General features: G+C 42.2%; 1 protein-coding gene across 1 annotated transcript; it reads right to left on the bottom strand.

Annotated features, from left to right (window-relative positions):
• Positions 1-764: 764 nt before the first annotated feature.
• RBL14 (RHOMBOID-like protein 14) lies at positions 765-9,932 on the bottom strand. The gene is made up of 2 exons (XM_010249565.2): positions 9,588-9,932; positions 765-1,880 (listed from the first exon to the last, which is right to left on the bottom strand). Exons 1-2 carry the CDS (start codon positions 9,795-9,797, stop codon positions 1,098-1,100), a joined length of 993 nt encoding a protein of 330 aa, XP_010247867.1. The 5' UTR covers positions 9,798-9,932; the 3' UTR covers positions 765-1,097.
• Positions 9,933-16,596: the final 6,664 nt, after the last annotated feature.

Genomic DNA, 16,596 nt, shown 5'->3' on the forward strand with positions numbered 1-16,596 from the left:
ACAACCTACGGCGTCCGATGGCGACAGCGACCGACGGCGATTCACGGCGACAGCGGTGAGCTTCATTTACAGCAGACAGCATTGATTTTGCAGCAGATCCAGCTGCAACAGTTGTGGGTTGCAGCATTAGCAGGTCCGGTGACCAACTTGCAGCGGCAATATTGCAACCTTACCTGTAGTGACGGTGATTCCTACCCACTATTCTCCCATGCTTGCGAGAGTAAGTTTATTGTTCTATCTGCAACTTTTGGGAACCACCCGACCTTCAGTCCTTCGAGCTTGAAGGTATAAAATTCAAAAAAAATGTAAAACTTTTGGGTTCCCAAATTGGTGGTTCTCAATTGACCAATTTCAAGCTTGACAGGCTGACACTCAATTGGGAACCCAAAAGTTTTGCTTTTTTTTTTTTTTTTGGAAGTTTATACATTCAGATTCGAAGGACTGAAGGTCGGGTGGTTCCCAAAATTGAAAATATATTTTTTATTTTTTAATTTATTTATGACATTATGGGCCAAACCATTCGATCCAGATGGTTGAACCACTTAACTGAAAACCAGTCCCCTGACCGATTCTGTTTCCGGTTCGTTTTTCAAAACCTTGGATTTGATACATGTGGTTGTCACTTGCCAGAACGAGAGGAGGGAAAAAGTACTGTCTGAACTCTTAACTCCATAAATATAATAATGAGTAATCACCCAAACATGCTGTGACTTTGTGTGATATAGAAATTTGTTGGATAAAATAGAACCCATGAACAACGAAAATGCCAGAGATCAAGGCTATGTTTGTTTTTAGGGAAAAGGTAGGGAAATCCATACAAGATTTGTAAAGGTTTCCCTACCCTTCAAACCAAACAAAGCCTACAGGAAAAAATATATTTTCAAGTTCAAGTTTACATGTCGCTAAGCTAACTTTTCTTCCTTTGGTAATGAAGCAAACGTTTGCCTTTTGCCAACATTTTTCACCATTTGAAGTTGGAAGGCAAAAGACACTTCCATTTTTCTTTTGAAAACAAAAAATCCCTGTAGTTGTACAAGTGAAGAACACCAATATCATATCAACCATTGGATGCATTGGATGCCAGCCCAGCAGAACAATCATCTACCAAACCTTTCAATTCTCCGACGGCGTAGTTCTTCCAATGAGAGATCACGTGCCTCATTTGAATGCCGAACAGACAACAATCCGTCACCATCCCTTCCTGTGCCACACATCTCGCACTCATTTAGCCACTCGGAATTATCAAAAGTGCAGGCTGAGCATCTCCAGACACCAGATACACTCCTTCCTGAACGACTCCCACCAACAGCCCCCCTGCCAGAAAATCGCCGATGGCGAAAATGGAATAAGCTCCGTACAATTTTCAGAGGCCAGCTTACTATGCCAGTGAGACTTCTGATGATGGTTGTCAATGGATCAGGACCTGAATATATACTCTTTAACCGGAGATAGAGAATGCCAGCAAGTATTCCACCAAGGTGGCCTAAGAATGACACACCTGGCACAAACATTTGGATGAGAATAAGCTCTGCCCATGCAGCATGACGTGCTGGTACAATTAGCCCATGGACATAAGTGTAGTTTTCTGACTGGGAATTGAGGATGACCTTCATAGCAAAGAGGACACCGGAGAAGCCCACAGCATGTTCATGGTAGTAGGCTCTCTCATAATCAAAGAACAAGAGAAGGGCTCTTGCAAGAAGTAGTGTGATGCCTTGGGACATTCCAACAAGTGCTAGAGTCATGGATGCAAATTCAACACTTCCCATTGAAGTTTCCAATTGGATACCCTTCCAGAGAAGTGACATCATGTTGTAAACAAGGTGGGATTCACCAATGTGGTAGAATGCTGACAGAAAGAAGCGTTTGAGATCCCTGTGCTGCTCAATGTCCAAAAAAAGGAAACACATCAATACTATTTAAGGACAACAATATTGAATAGTGTTTTATTGTGATTGACTGAAAGACATGGATGCAGCCTCAAACTAGGAAATTTTCTGCTCAAGACAGGAATACCTTGGAGGATGAAAAACTATTAGAGATCTCATGGTGGTCCATAAACTATGGGGACTGGGACAATGTAAGAAGGGAAGAGTGAAGGATTCACCGCTTTGTACAGATAACAAAAGCAGTTAAACCTGATTAGGTGAAAATCACTTATTTTCTCAAAATTGGAAAGTTGATTCGTGGTCTACCTGGCCATGAGCAAGCCTAGTCCAATAAAGCTAATTGAGCCGAGCTCGAGTCCAATGAAGCTCGGTTCGTGAGGCTCGCGAGCCTAGTATAATAAAAAAATAATTTTTTATTATATACATAAATACACACATACATATACATATACATACATAAATATATGTAATAAATAATTTTTATTATATATAATAATATTATATATAATATTTTTATTTTCATGTATAATAGTAAATGATTTTTATAATACTTGATTTTTTATGTAAAATAAAAAATATTTTTATATGTATAATTTTTATTTTTTAGAAAAGAAAAGAACTTGGTTTGTAGTCGAACTCGAGCCGAGCCGAGCTCAAACTTGCGAGCTTTGAAACAAGCTGAGCTCGAGCTCAAGTCTCTAGCTCGAATCAAGGAGCCAAACACAGTTTCAGCGAGCCGAGCTAAAATAGCCAAGTATTTGGCTCGGCTCGGCTCGAATCCACCCCTATGAGCAACAAATCAAGTCCAAAGAAGATTGTTAGGATGCTACAACTTGTCATTTAACCACTTAAAGTCACCTCAGCTGTCCGGGAATCATCCTCAATCTCTATATTAGGGAGAGATTAGAGGGCCTTTGTGTATTGCAACATCAATACTAGGGAGACTAGGTTCTAGGCATCCAAAGTGACCATCTTGTTCAAATGGATCCCAAGGTGAGAAAAGGATGCAGCTGACAGTGTTGCCAGAGGCAAGGGAGGAGAAAGTTTGGCCATCATCATCATATCATTCTCCAGCATGATTAGAATGACTTCTATCCTCTTTTCTTGCTTTCTCCTAATGTGCAAATTACAGGTTTGCACTAACCCTCCAAATCTAAAATCCAATAAACCCCCATTTTCTTCATGTGCACTACGATTTATGGAGGTATTACAATTTTCAAGTCTTCTCTCACTACTAAGGCCGCACTTGACATTCCTTATGTTAAGGACTCGTCTCCTTTTTGCAGTTAAAATGCCCCTATGAACACTAAGTTTTTAACAGCAAAAAAGAGACAAGTCCTTAAAATAAGGAATGCCAAATGCAGTTTAAATCTCTTCAAAGTCTTTATTTCTGCTATCTTAGAAATGCTTCAAGAATAAATAGCATTTATGTATTTAGTGGATGTTTGCTATCTTCTTTTGTCAACCTATCTACTTCATGATAATGATGTAGAGTTAAATATGTCATATTTGTCACGCCCCACTTGAACAAAGGAGCAGAGGAACCTGTGGCTAGAGGTTTATGGGCAGATCATGAACAGCTTCAGTCAGTGCAAGAGCCCGTTCGAACAGCCTTTACAGCCTTGCATTGGGAATATCTCCATACTTATGTGCTTTATTTTATGGGGATGTATTCCCAATGCAAGGTTGCAAGAGGCTGTTTGAACGGTGTGAGCACGGGCTTGCACTGACTGAAGCCGAACTCGGTTCTAGCTAAGGCCGGACCGCAGGAGCTCTCTGAACCTTTTGGAGTGTTCTCCAATGAGATGGAGTGCTCTAGGGTTCTCTAAAATCATGTGGAACATTGTAAAGGAGACCTTTCTTGTAAATATATTGTACGCACGAGTTGGTAGAATTATCTAGACTTTAGGGTTCTCTTGTCTAGAGGGTTCTATTTGAGAAGGTACTAGATTAGGTTTAGAGCCTATAAATAGGAAAAGGCCTCCCTCATTTGAGAATCTATATATTAACAACCAATCCATCCTTGTAAGCCTTGTATTTATGTATTTAGCTGTAATTCAAACCTTGTTGTTTACCCAAGCCAATGAGAGCTACTGTGTGTTTTAGTGTGTCCATTAGGGTGAGACTCTTGAACACACATATGCTGGGGAATGCACAAGGCAGTGTGTCTTCACAGCACCCAAGCAAAGGATTGGACCTGGGTAGCATTAGGCTAACTCTATCCATGGAAAAGTAGAGTGCCACATGACTTGTTAAAGGTGTAATCAGGGTAACAAGGTTATTAGAGCTTAATTTGGGACGACCTAAGTTGGGTTGTGATAATATGCTTTAACTTCTAGAAACTTAACAATACCTAAATTACTATCACCAATATATTTATTCAGCACAAAAATATCATCAGAAGGTGGATCAAAATGACTTGTCTATCCTACACAACTGACATCCTAAAATCACCTTAGATATCCATAGGCTTTCATATGAATCGCAAGAAACAAAGGCGACTATTTGACATTCACTGTTCAAAATTGATTGAAGCAATGCACGTCAAAGCAAGGTTTCTGAAACAGTTGGGTTCATCTTCTCTGAACTCCATCTGCACCACTTTCTACTCTCAATAGATTTGAGAATCCAGCTTTAGAATTTCATAAACTAGACGCCCCATGCATGAATTCTAAGTATCCAACTTTGAGTGTACGAACATTATAAGAATAGGATATCTTGATTTTTCACATATTATTTTTCATACTCTATAATAGTTTATCTATATAACCAAGAAAATTTGCCCCCTCAAATGTAGTTGTTGAATCAACTCTCTTACACATATTCATGATATTTGTAGAAGCAAGTTAGAATCAATAGATAACACCATTTTTATTGACAAGTAATCAATACATAACACTTTACCAACACAGCAACATGATCTCAGAAGCAAACCCAGTACCTAATAATCAAATTATACAAATTCTGACTGTATCCACCAGTTATACCCACAAAGGGCTTGTTTCTCTATGTAAACGTTGGGTACACATGGAATGGGTTGTGCCACATTGGCTAGTCACAAGTCAAAACTAAATAAAAGTAACAAATGACTATTTTCCATTGCAATAATACTAAAACTAAAGAACAACCAACAAGAAAAAGAAATACACCGGAATACAACAAAAGTGACGAAAGATACCTCCTACCATTTAGAAAGGGAAGCAAATATATATAATATATGGATTTTCAATATCTAATTAAACTCCTACTTTGCTGGTGTGAGCTTGTCTTATACTATCGATCCCAAGCTCAAATAAAGGAGGACGGTTGCGACAAGTTGGTAGCCAGCACTAAAACTTTTGCCAAACTCTCATGAATATGGATCTTGATTTGTCCTTTTGTTCTTATGTTAGGGCGTTCTCCAAAAACGACACACTGCACCCTAACCCGAGTGTAGTATTAAGTGGGTAATGTTTGCTAGGATGGTTCCCACAAGTGACCCGCCATGGAAATGCCTGACTTTGGTGTCAAATAGGCAACGGTCCCCACATCATTCTAGATGAGGGTAGGTAAGGAAGCTAGTCCAAGAAACACGACTTCGTTTAGTCACTTGGAATGTGGGAACATTAACAAGAAAAACTATGGAATTAGTACACATTATGAAAAGGAGAAGGATTAATATCCTACAAGAAACACAACTTCATTCCCGCACCATTCTAGACGAGGGTAGGTAAGGAAGCGAGTCCAAGAAACACGACTTCGTTTAGTCACTTGGAATGTGAGAACATTAACAAGAAAAACTATGGAATTAGTAGACACTGTGAAGAGGAGAAGGGTAAATATCCTACAAGAAACTAAATGGAAGGGTAAAAAACAAAGAAATTGATGGCTACATACTATGATATACAAGAGAGGTGAATAATAAAAATGGTTTAGCAATAATAGTAGATAAGGATTTAAAAAATGAAATTATAAATGTTAAAAGAATTGGGGATAGAATACTTTTAATTAAACTTGTTTTGGAGGAGGAAGTCATTAACATAATTAGTGCTTATACACCTCAAGTAGATTTAGAGGAATACATTAAAAGATAATTTTAAGAAAATTTAGAAAGATTAATCCAAGAAATTCCAAATAAAGAAAATATTTGAATACGAGGAGACTTAAATGGGCATGTAGGGAAAAGAAGTGTAGGATATGTATGAACATGGAGGATTTGGATTTGGGGAGAGGGGCGAATTAGGCAATATTAGATTTTTCAGTAGCTTATAGTATGGCAATTTTAAACACCTTTTTTTCCAAAAAAAAAGGATGAAGACTTGATAATATTTAAAAGTGGATCAAACATAAGCCAAATAGATTTTTTCCTTACTAGGAAAAGAAAACGAATGATGCGTAAAGATTGCAAAGTTATTCTGAGAGAAATATTAACAACACAACGTAGATTAGTGAGTACATTAGGAAATGGAAAAAAAAAGGGAAGAAAATAGGTGTCTAAGAATTAGGTTGGAAAACCTAAAAGGAGAAAATCTATCTCAATTTAGAAACAAGTTGAGAATAGAAGGGAATTGGAATTTAGATGGAAAGATTAATAATATCTGGTTTGAAATGGAAAACGACATAAAGAAAGTGACAAAGGAGGTCTTAAGAGAACTAAAAGGAAAATGGAAAAGTACTAAAGAAACTTGGTGTGGAATGAAGAAGTTCAAAATATAATTAGATTAAAACAAGCATGTTACAATGAATGGCAAAATGCTAAAAATGCAAAAAAAAATTGGGAAAAATATAAAACCATAAGAAAATAAGTTAAAATAGAACGTAAATGAAGCTAAATGTAGGGCTTATGATGAGCTTTATCATAAATTAGGCACTAAAGAGGGAGAAAAAAGAATGTATAAACTAGCAAAGCTAAGAGAAAGGAAAAGAAGAGGGTTCTAATGGATGAGAGGCTAGCAATACTAATAATGTTAAAAACAATGTGTGCATTCGTAGAGTTAGACCTAGTGAAGTAAAAGAAGCGCTAAATAAGATGAAGGGAAAAGGCATTAGGACCTAATGGGATTACAATAGAAGTGTGAAAAGGTATGGGAGAGGTAGGCTTGTTATGGCTAACCAAGCCAGTTAATAATATAGTAAAAGAAAAGAGGATGCCTAATGATTAGGGAAATAGTAGTATGGTGCCTATATTTAAGAATAAAGGTAATATACAAAGTTGTAATAACTATCAAGGGATTAAACTCATGAACCACACTATAAAATTTTGAAAGAAAAAAAAATAAACGAACAAAGATTATGACTTGAAACAAGTATATCAAAGAACCAATTTGGCTTTATGCCAGGAAGATCAACCATGGAATCTATATTTCTTTCAAGATGATCGTTAGAAAAGTTCAGAGAGAAGAAAGATCTTCATATAGTGTTATTTGATCGAGAAAAGGCTTATGATAGAGTTCCTAGGGAGATAATATGGTGGGTCTTGGAAAAGAAAGGGGTTGGGTTCAAAATACATATATAGATCTAATTAAGGATATGTATGAGGGGGCAACAACCAATGTTGGAGCACTAGTGGGAGAGACTTAAGATTTTACAGTTATAATAGGTTTTCACCAAGGTTCAACACTTAGCCCTTATCTATTTGCATTGGTCATAAATGAATTAACCAAACATCTTCTGGAAGAATTTCCATGGTGCACGTTCTTTGCGAATGCCATTGTTTTAATTGATGAAGCTAATGAAGGATTAAATGTAAAATTAAACTTATGGAAAAATGCCCTAGAAACAAAAGGTTTTAAAATAAGGACTAAAACAAATTATATGACATGTAAATTTAGTAATACTAGGATGTAAATTAGGATACACTTAGGATTGGAGACCATGAGGGAGAGATTGAGGAGGATATCACCCAGAGAATTAGAGCAGGTTGGGCAAAATGGAGGGGTGCATCTGGACTTTTGTGTGATAGGAGAATACCACTCATATTAAAAGGAAAATTTTATATATGTTATATGGAGTAAAGTGTTAGGCAGTCAAGAAACAACATGTTTAGAAAATGAGTGTGGTAGAAATGTGATTACTAAGATGGATGAGTGGAAAAACTAGAAAGGATAAGATCAAGAATGAAGTCATCCGTAGAAACCTAGGAATAGCTCCAATAAGTGATAAAATGAGAGATAGTAGGCTAAGATGGTTCACACACGTGCATATAAGACCACCAACAGTTCCAATTTGAAGAAGTGATTTGTTACAAGAGGAAGGGGCTAGAATAGCTTGGGGTAGACCAAAAAGGACATGGGTAGAAGTAGTAAGAAATGGTTTAAGCACTAACAATTTAACAGTGGTTATGGTTTTAAAATGAACTAAGTGGCAAACATATAGATGGGATAAGGTGATGTAGGGGTGTCAATTGGACTGGATTTGGTCCAATCTGATCCAATCCAATGTGAGTCCTTTACAAATGGACTAGGTCCAATCCAATCCAATGAATATTTTGGATCGATCTAATTCAATGTTTGGGCAGTCCAATTTGTTCAAATTTGTTTTAATTTAGATTAATTCTAACCCAAACCTGGTCCATTGACACCTATATTCTTACCTTCTATCAATGGACCAAATATTGGCTCAATCCAACCCAATCCAATATAAATTCAATATGGATGGACTAGGTCCAATCCAATCCAATAAATACTTAGGATCATTAAGTTTGGACTGGTCCAGTTCAATATGTCTTGTTAGACCCATCCAATCTGTACAAATTGATTTTGGTTTGGACTCGATCCAATCCAAAATCAGTCCATTGACACTTTGATGCTATACAGAAGAAGGCTAAAAAGTTCTATGCAAGTTGGGACCATTACAAGAAACGTAAGAAGCTGAGAAGACATTACTGATCCAACCAAGTAAGCAATTACCAAGTTAGCATCAGCATGGAACTTTTATCTTAGTTCGAGTTTATCAAGTTAGCATCAGCGCAGAATTTTTATCTTAGTTCAAAATTACCAAGATAGCATTAGATCGTGAATTTTTGTTCAATTAGGACTTTCTTTTTTGAAGAGATTTAGTAGGATTATAATAAAGAGTGTTTTATTAGATTAGGAAACTTCTTTGTAGGAGGCATAAGGGTGTAAGTCTAAATAAAGAGTAGCTACGACAAAGCTATGACGCTTTTATGTGGATTCTCTCTTAAGTATTAAGTGTTGTTTGTTTATTTCGGCTTTTGCTCTTTCCTTTGAAGCTTCTCTAAACGTGGTTTGATTCTGTACTGCATCACACCCCTACATGGAAGATGATGATGATTTGCAATATCTAATTAAGCCACTCAAAACTCAAACAAGAGCTAGATTTTGATAATAAAAAATGTTTCCTGTAATATATCACATAAGACACGACTTCAATAACTCAAGGATCAAGTGCCGGAAGACCAAAACCTACCTCGTTGAAAGAAAAAAAAAATTAAAAAACATCCAAAACGAATTAATGTCATCGAATGCATAAATTAGAGACAAACAACCATCATTCAGAAAATGAAATGTCCGTCTTCACAATTCAACGACTTTACAATCTTCACCGAGAGCCAAGCTGACCAAAGAACAAATGGGTTTCCCACAACAACAGAAAACCACACAACACCAACCATCATTCACCAAATACAATCATGATCTTCACACAACTTGAGCCTTGAGATACACCTATACAGAAAGAGAGGTTGAATTGTTGACATACCTTGAGGATGAGGTGGGGGTTGAACCAGACCTCATCGAGGGAAGGCAATACTTGGTCTAGGACACCAGGTCTCAAATAGATAAGTGTGTTAGCCACGAGAAGACCGGCTGTCACAGGAGGCTTTCTCTCCAGTCTGTAGTACTCGTTCACAGCGTGTAGGGCCAGAAGTGGCAGCATCCCCCTCGATACCCGCCTTCCTCCTCTCTCCATATTCAAATCCTCTCCTTCGTCCAAACGCTTTTGCTATATTGGGAATGAATCAGTTGCAGAGAGAGAGATGGTGATGCTGTAGGAAAAGGCAATGAAGAAAGAATCCAGTAGTTTCTGCTGCGTTTGGGGTTTTCTACTTTCGGATTCAAAACTTAAAGAAAAATGCAAGGTTTCTATAATTTGACTAAAATACCCCTTATGGCCCACTTCTCTACATTCTCATTTCTCAGTGGCCCCACTTCAATTAAAATTGAAGGGTCCCGATTGATGATTCCCTTCTCATTTTTTAGACTGTTGGGAGCAGATTTTGTCATTACAGAGTTGATAGCGGGAGATTTGTGTCATTTCAGTTCCAACTTCCGAATCCAGGCACGGTATGCGTTTCTTTGCCACCAAGAAAGGTCTAGTCTAAAGTGAAGGTGTTCAATGGTAAATTCCACAGCTGTTTAGTGAGACCGGATCTGCTCCTCACAAAAGGCGCCTCACTCGTACATCCTACCATGCATGGAACATCTCCCGTACTTGTAAATTACTTTTTAGGGGAGATGTTCCCAATGCACAGTGGATGTGCATGTGAGGCGCCCAAGTGTGAGGAGCAGATTTCGCTCCTTGTTTACTGCATAGACCTGGGATCGTATCTGGGAATCCGAGTTATCTGTGTTTAATCCGAGACCAAATCTGCTCCTCACACCTGGCGCCTCACATGCACATCCTACCATGCATTGGGAACATCTCTTGTACTTATTAGTTATTATTCACGGGAGATGTTCCCAATGCATGGTGGATGTGCTTGTGAGGCGCCCATTTATGAGGAGTAGATCCTGCTTCGTTTAATTCAGATCACCTACCAATAAGTTACGTTCCAAAACATTACCCGAACCGTGGCCCTTTTTTTGAATCGAATCAGTAGTACTGATTTTTGGAAACCGGTAACTGAAACTGAACCGAAACTAGTCGGTTAACCAGTTGACCGATTCGGTTCGTCGGTTTTTTGATTTTTTAGTTTCTATAATATATTATAAATATATAATAAAAAAGTATAAATATATATAAAATATTATATTTTAAATAATAAATAATATATTATAAATATATATTTATAGAATGCATATTTATTAATTTATAATATATAAAGTATATAAAAAATATATAATATACATAAATATATAGAAAAACATGTATACTGGTCGGTTCCTGATGTGGCACGATCCGGGCACTCCTAACTAGCTGCTGACTGGCTCCTTGCTGGCAACGGACGGCACCGGAGAAGACGAAGGTGAAGGATTCTCGGGGGATTTGCCCGGCAGGAATACTCCGAAGCTAAAGTTAGAACGCTGGGGAGGAAGAAAAGAGTGTAAAAGGCTAAGAGTGTAGGTTGCGCTAGATCACTGTGTCTCAAGATTAGCTCGTGAGCTAGTAAGATAATTCAAGTTCAAATGATAATCCGAGAGTCCTCTCCCCTTCGCTAAAAGGGCTTTTATATGGGTGTTCCTGTCAAATCGGGCGTAACCGCCACTGGGCTCCTGTCGCAGTCGTTACCTGCCAAGGCTGTGCAGGTGATCGTTACAACGTACTACCCGCTTGGATTAGTAACACGCCCCGAAGGGACAGGCATGCCACCATCTATCGAGAGACGTGGGTGCAGACAGTTAAATGGGCAGGAACTACGCCGTCAGTCGAGAGACGTGGTGCAGTCTGACGGGTACGGTCTTGTCAGATAGAAGCTTCCTGAGAGCATCGCATTGCCCACTCGCAAACTACTTGATAGCGAGCTACCCTGTCACATAGCGAGTTATCTTTGCCGCGAGCTACTTTGCCGTGAGCTCCTAGGGATACTTCGAGGTGGCCCTCATCGAGATTGTCTTTGGGGCAGTTCTTCTACCTATGTGTTGGAGTGAGCTGGTTACCCTAGCTCGCGCTGAAATAGTCTTGGAGTATTCCCTTCTCAGTGACTCAGGGGACCTAGAGCTCGCGTTGTAGCGAGCTCCCCCTAGAGTGAGCTATGACGTAGCGAATTGTTCTATAGGCTCGTTACTTAGTTGCAATCAGGTTGTGGTGCTGAGCTGTTGCTCGTGCTGAGTCAGGTCCACGTGTCATCATTTCAATGGGTCGGGTCAAATCATCCTCCATCAATTGCCCCCCACTCCTTGGGCTAAGAGTGCTACCTTAGCGTGAGGAGTTCATGAAGTGTGATGGGTTGATTTGACCGAAGTTCAAACTTGGTTGATTGCTCATATTAAATGTGTGTGCGGGAATCAGGGGATTTCTGACTTTTTGAATACCGAAAAAACACGCTGAAGCGGCTCTTAACTCCGGATGTCGTGCAGCCGCCATTACCTCAATCATGGAAGACGTGCTGCTAGTGACATTTCGGTTTCAAAAGGCGTGCGGTCAGCTTGACTACGAACCGTCAGATCTACCTCAATCTGGGCCGTTGGTTCGGAGGCACAGTGACTATAAATAGAAGGGCCCCCTAGGCCTCATTTTCTTTCATGCTATCTTGCTGTCTTTGGATTCTGAGGTCGTGCATCCGTCTAGTCTGCCCGAGCTCTTCTGTTCACACTGTTTCATTTTTTCTCGATGAGTCTTAATCATTTTGTCAATCATGTATTCGTACCATGTTTTTTCCTGGGACGGTAACCAGGACGACGACGCTCCCGCGAGCTCAGTGGGAGCTTGGGAGCAGGTTCCGGAGGCTCGGGAGACCTTCGGTGATGTGGCCTCTACTTCTCGGGGGAGGGAGCCTGACACCTTCGGCCCCTCCTCCATGACGGTGGAAGACTCAGGTCTCTAATCCGTTACTTTCACCTTCCCGGGGACCTCCTCTACAGTATCCCCACTGGTAACTTTCCCGGGGACCTCCTCTATATGGTCCCAACGATATAGTGATTTTCCAGGAACAACTTAAGGCTGACCTACGTCTTCCCCTGCACCCCCTAATAGTGGAGGTGCTAAACCACTTCAACGTCACCATCGACCAGCTCCATCCCAATGCCATCCGGAACATGGCTGGGACCATTTCTTTGTGCTATGAGTACTGTCTTCCCCTTGACCTTGATATTTTTGCTTCTATTCTCTGCATCAAGAATGCCGCCCTCGGAGCTCCTCCGGAAAGGCATTTTTACTACCTCTCTCCCCGTCATGGCTATAAGCTCCTGTACGAGCTACCGAACAAGATTCCTGCCTGGAAGCGGGACTATTTTGTGGTCCGTAACCCCGAGGGGTGGCCCTTCCCAACTTCCTGGAGGGGCGTCATCCAGGACCCTAGGGCCGAGTTGGACCCTGAAATTCGGAAAACGATGTTGTCCTAGGCATCGGTAGGCTTCCTCTGTTTGGACTACTTGACCGAGAAGAAGCTCGCGCAGGCTGGCCTGAGTCCGGGTAGATTGCCTTTTTAGGTCGCGTAGTGCCTTGTAAAAATATCATGTGTATACATATGCTTTGTTGTTTTTTTTTACTGGACTAATACCTTGTGGTTTTTTGTCAGCCATCATGTCCAGTGTTGACGCGCGCCGCCTTCTCTCGAGCAACCAAAAGCGCACGGTGAAGAGGTCGCGTCCTGACCGGACTCCCACCTTTGGGGGGCACTGAGTTCGGGTCTGCTGAGCCAGACTTTACTTCTCCACCGCCTGAAGTTCCGCCGGTCCCATCCGAAGGAGGCGCCGGAGAAGGTGGCCTCGAGGAGGGTGAGCTCCCGAGGCAAGGAGCAATTCCTCCTGGTCCCTTCCACCCATTTCCCTACCCTCAGTTCCCTGTCGAGAACTGGGAGGGTGTTAACGACTACCTCATGGCTGGGCGGAAGAGCCGAAGGGCAATCTGCCATGAGGAGGTCGCCAAATGGGGGAAGATGGAGCCCAAGGCGCTCGCCACGTTTGCTGCCTCCCACTGTATGGTGGTAAGTAGTCTTTCTCTTTTTCTTCTTGTTTTTTTTGCTTCCTTTTGCTGTCTTCTGACCTTAGTCTCTTGTTGGCAGGTGAACTCCACCATCCACTCCATGGCCCTCCAGACGAACATTCACTCCGACGATGCTCAAAATCAGAGGGTCATCGTTCAGAAGCTCCAAGATGAGCTCGACCGGACCCGGGGCGAGCTCCTTCACACTCGCAAGGGGAGCGAGGCCCAGGAGCTGCTCGTCCTTCGCCAACAGGTTCGGGACTTGGAGTCCACACTTCTGGACCGAACTCAGAACTTCAACACCATGGTGGAGGCCAAGCGGGAGAAGGCAGTCTGGGACTTCAAGGACTCCTAGGAGTATCATGACCTCCAAGTGGAGTATGGCTCGAGCTCGTACCGCTCCAGATTCAAGCTCTGCCGCTGGTTGATCCGAAAGAAGTTCTCTGGGCTCAACCTTGACGGTATCACAATGAGGGGCTTGGCTCTCGAGACGGCGGACCAGGCGGAGGAGGATGAGCTTGACTCCCCGGAGGACGAGGACGAGGGCGAGGTGGAGGAGGTGGACCCCTAAGGCTGGCGGCTTTGCTTTTTTGTTCTTCTGATTACTGGTGGCTCTCGGGTGCCAGAACCCGGTATTGAAAAGATCTTCTTGGGCAGTTGTGCCCTTTTTTATCTCTTGTTGAACTTCCTCGAGCTGTTTAGCTTAGTTTTTTTTTTTTTTTTGGAATGTTAGTGAAACCTCTTTTTCTTCTAAGTATGGTGTGCTCTTTTATTCTTTGCCAAAGCGATCTCATCACTCGAGCTATTAGAGTTGCATACCCAAAGTAGGATTTTTCAATGATCGTTATCCCGAGCTATCCCTTAGTGTTTGGGGGGCGCCTTTATAGCATACCGTGAAGCGATTACTATGTATGCCCGAACTGTATGTTTGTAGATTGTTCCTTACTTGGTCCAACCGATGTACTGAGACAAGCTATGCTTCGTAGGGTTCAAACCCGAGCTGCCTACGCCTCTGATACTTCATATTTTGCCTTCACCACTGAAGTGGCTAAGTCTCTCTTGATGTCGAGGTCTTAGTTAGCTCGGTGTTTTAAACTTTAGGCTAAGGGGGTGACTTATAGTCTGCCCTTGAAGTTTGCCCATGCCATGGAGGCGACTAGGTCTTATTGCACCGAGGTCGTGTTAGCTCAGCATTTTGGCCCTTAGGCTCTGGGAGTGACTCATGGTCTACTCAGTAGTTTGCCCACGCCATAGAGGCGACTGGGTCTTGTTGCGCCGAGGTCGTGTTAGCTCGGCATTTTGGCCCTTAGGCTCTGGGAGTGACTCGTGGTCTACTCAATAGTTACAGGTAATACTGCCTTAGGTTGACAATATTCCATGCCCGAGGTACTTGTTTCCCTTCAAGGGTTTCAAGCTCGTATGTTTCTTCCCCAAGTACTCGTTTCACTCGGTAGGGTCCTTCCCAATTCGGTCCGAGCTTGCCAACGTTGGGCTCAGGTACCATAACGTTTCGAAGGACCAGGTCACCGATGCGGAGGTTCCGCTTCTTGACCCTGGCATTATAGTACCGAGCTACTCTTTGCTAGTAAGCTGTGGTCCTAATATATGCGAGGTCCCTTACCTCGTCGAGTAGGTCGAGGTTGGTACATAGCTTGTCTTCATTTGCCTTGTCGTCATATGTTTCCAGTCGTAGCGAGGGAACCTCGACTTCAGCTGGGATAACTGCCTCGGTGCCGTAGGTGAGGTTAAAGAGAGCCTCTCCTGTGGGGGTCTTCTCTGTGGTTCGGTAAGTCCATAGAACACTGGGTAGCTCGCCTGCTCACAGTCCTTTAACTCGGTCTAGGCGTGCCTTTAGTCCGCGAAGAATAACTCTATTCTTGACCTCTGCCTAACCGTTTGCTTGAGGGTGTGCGACTGAAGTGAAGTTTTGTCGGATCCCCATGTCTTGGCACCAGTTCTGGAATTTTATGTCCTCGAACTACTTGTCGTTGTCAGAAATTAGTACCCGAGGTAACCCAAAGCGACACACTATGTTCTTCCAAAAGAAGTTCTGAATGTTTCGGGCTGTGATCGTTACAAGAGGTTCGACTTCTACCCACTTGGTGAAATAATCCACTACTACCACTAGAAACTTCCTCTGGCCTGTTGCTGGTGGGAACGGTCCAAGTATATCGATGCCCCATTGCGTGAAAGGCCACGGGCTGGTGAGATACTTGAGATCGGCAGCGGGCTGATGGTGGATATTGACATGCTTCTAGCACTTGTCACACTTTCTGACGAGCTCAATAGCGTCTGCTTTCATTGTGGGACAGTAGTATCCCTGTCGTAGTGCTTTTTGGGCGAGGGCCCTACCCCCCAAGTGTCCGCCGCACAGGCCCTCATGAGTGTCACGGAGTACGAGCTCGGCTTCAAAAGGTCGCAAGCAGTGTAGTTAGGGAAGCATGTAGGATCTTCGGTATAGCCGTTCGTCTATCAAGACGTATTTGGCCGCCTGACGCTCTACCCTTCTGGTGGCATTGCGATCTGTAGGGAGGGTCGCATGTAGCAGGAAGCTCGCGAGCGGGTCAATCCAGCTCGGCTCTGCTTGAACGACAGGAGTGACCTCCTCTGCCCCCCCGAGAATGCTAGGTCGAGGTAGGTTCTCTATGTACACGGTTCTCATGGAGTTATCACTGGTGCTGGCTAACCGAGACAGGGCGTCAGCCTCAGCACTCTCAAACCTCGGGACTTGCCTGACAAAGTGTGACTGGAAGTTGGGCAGAGCCTCTCTTACTTTGGCTAAGTAGGCAATCATAGTCGATTCGCGAGCTTCGTATTCTCCTGTGACCTAATTGACCACGAGCTGGGAATCGCTACAACGCTTCGTATTCTGCCTCATTGTTGGATGCCGCGAACTCGAATCTTA

The sequence above is a fragment of the Nelumbo nucifera genome, chromosome 4, assembly GCF_055504915.1.
Source record: "Nelumbo nucifera cultivar China Antique chromosome 4, China Antique-T2T, whole genome shotgun sequence".
NCBI classification, from domain to species: Eukaryota; Viridiplantae; Streptophyta; class Magnoliopsida; order Proteales; family Nelumbonaceae; genus Nelumbo; species Nelumbo nucifera.

Excerpts from the sequence above, each read along its gene's own strand:
- RBL14 (XM_010249565.2), bottom strand. The coding sequence starts at position 9,797 with ATGGAGAGAGGAGGAAGGCGGGTATCGAGGGGGATGCTGCCACTTCTG. Across the intron at positions 1,881-9,587 it reads ACCCCCACCTCATCCTCAAG|CACAGGGATCTCAAACGCTT; the intron begins GTATGTCAACAA and ends GACATTGAGCAG.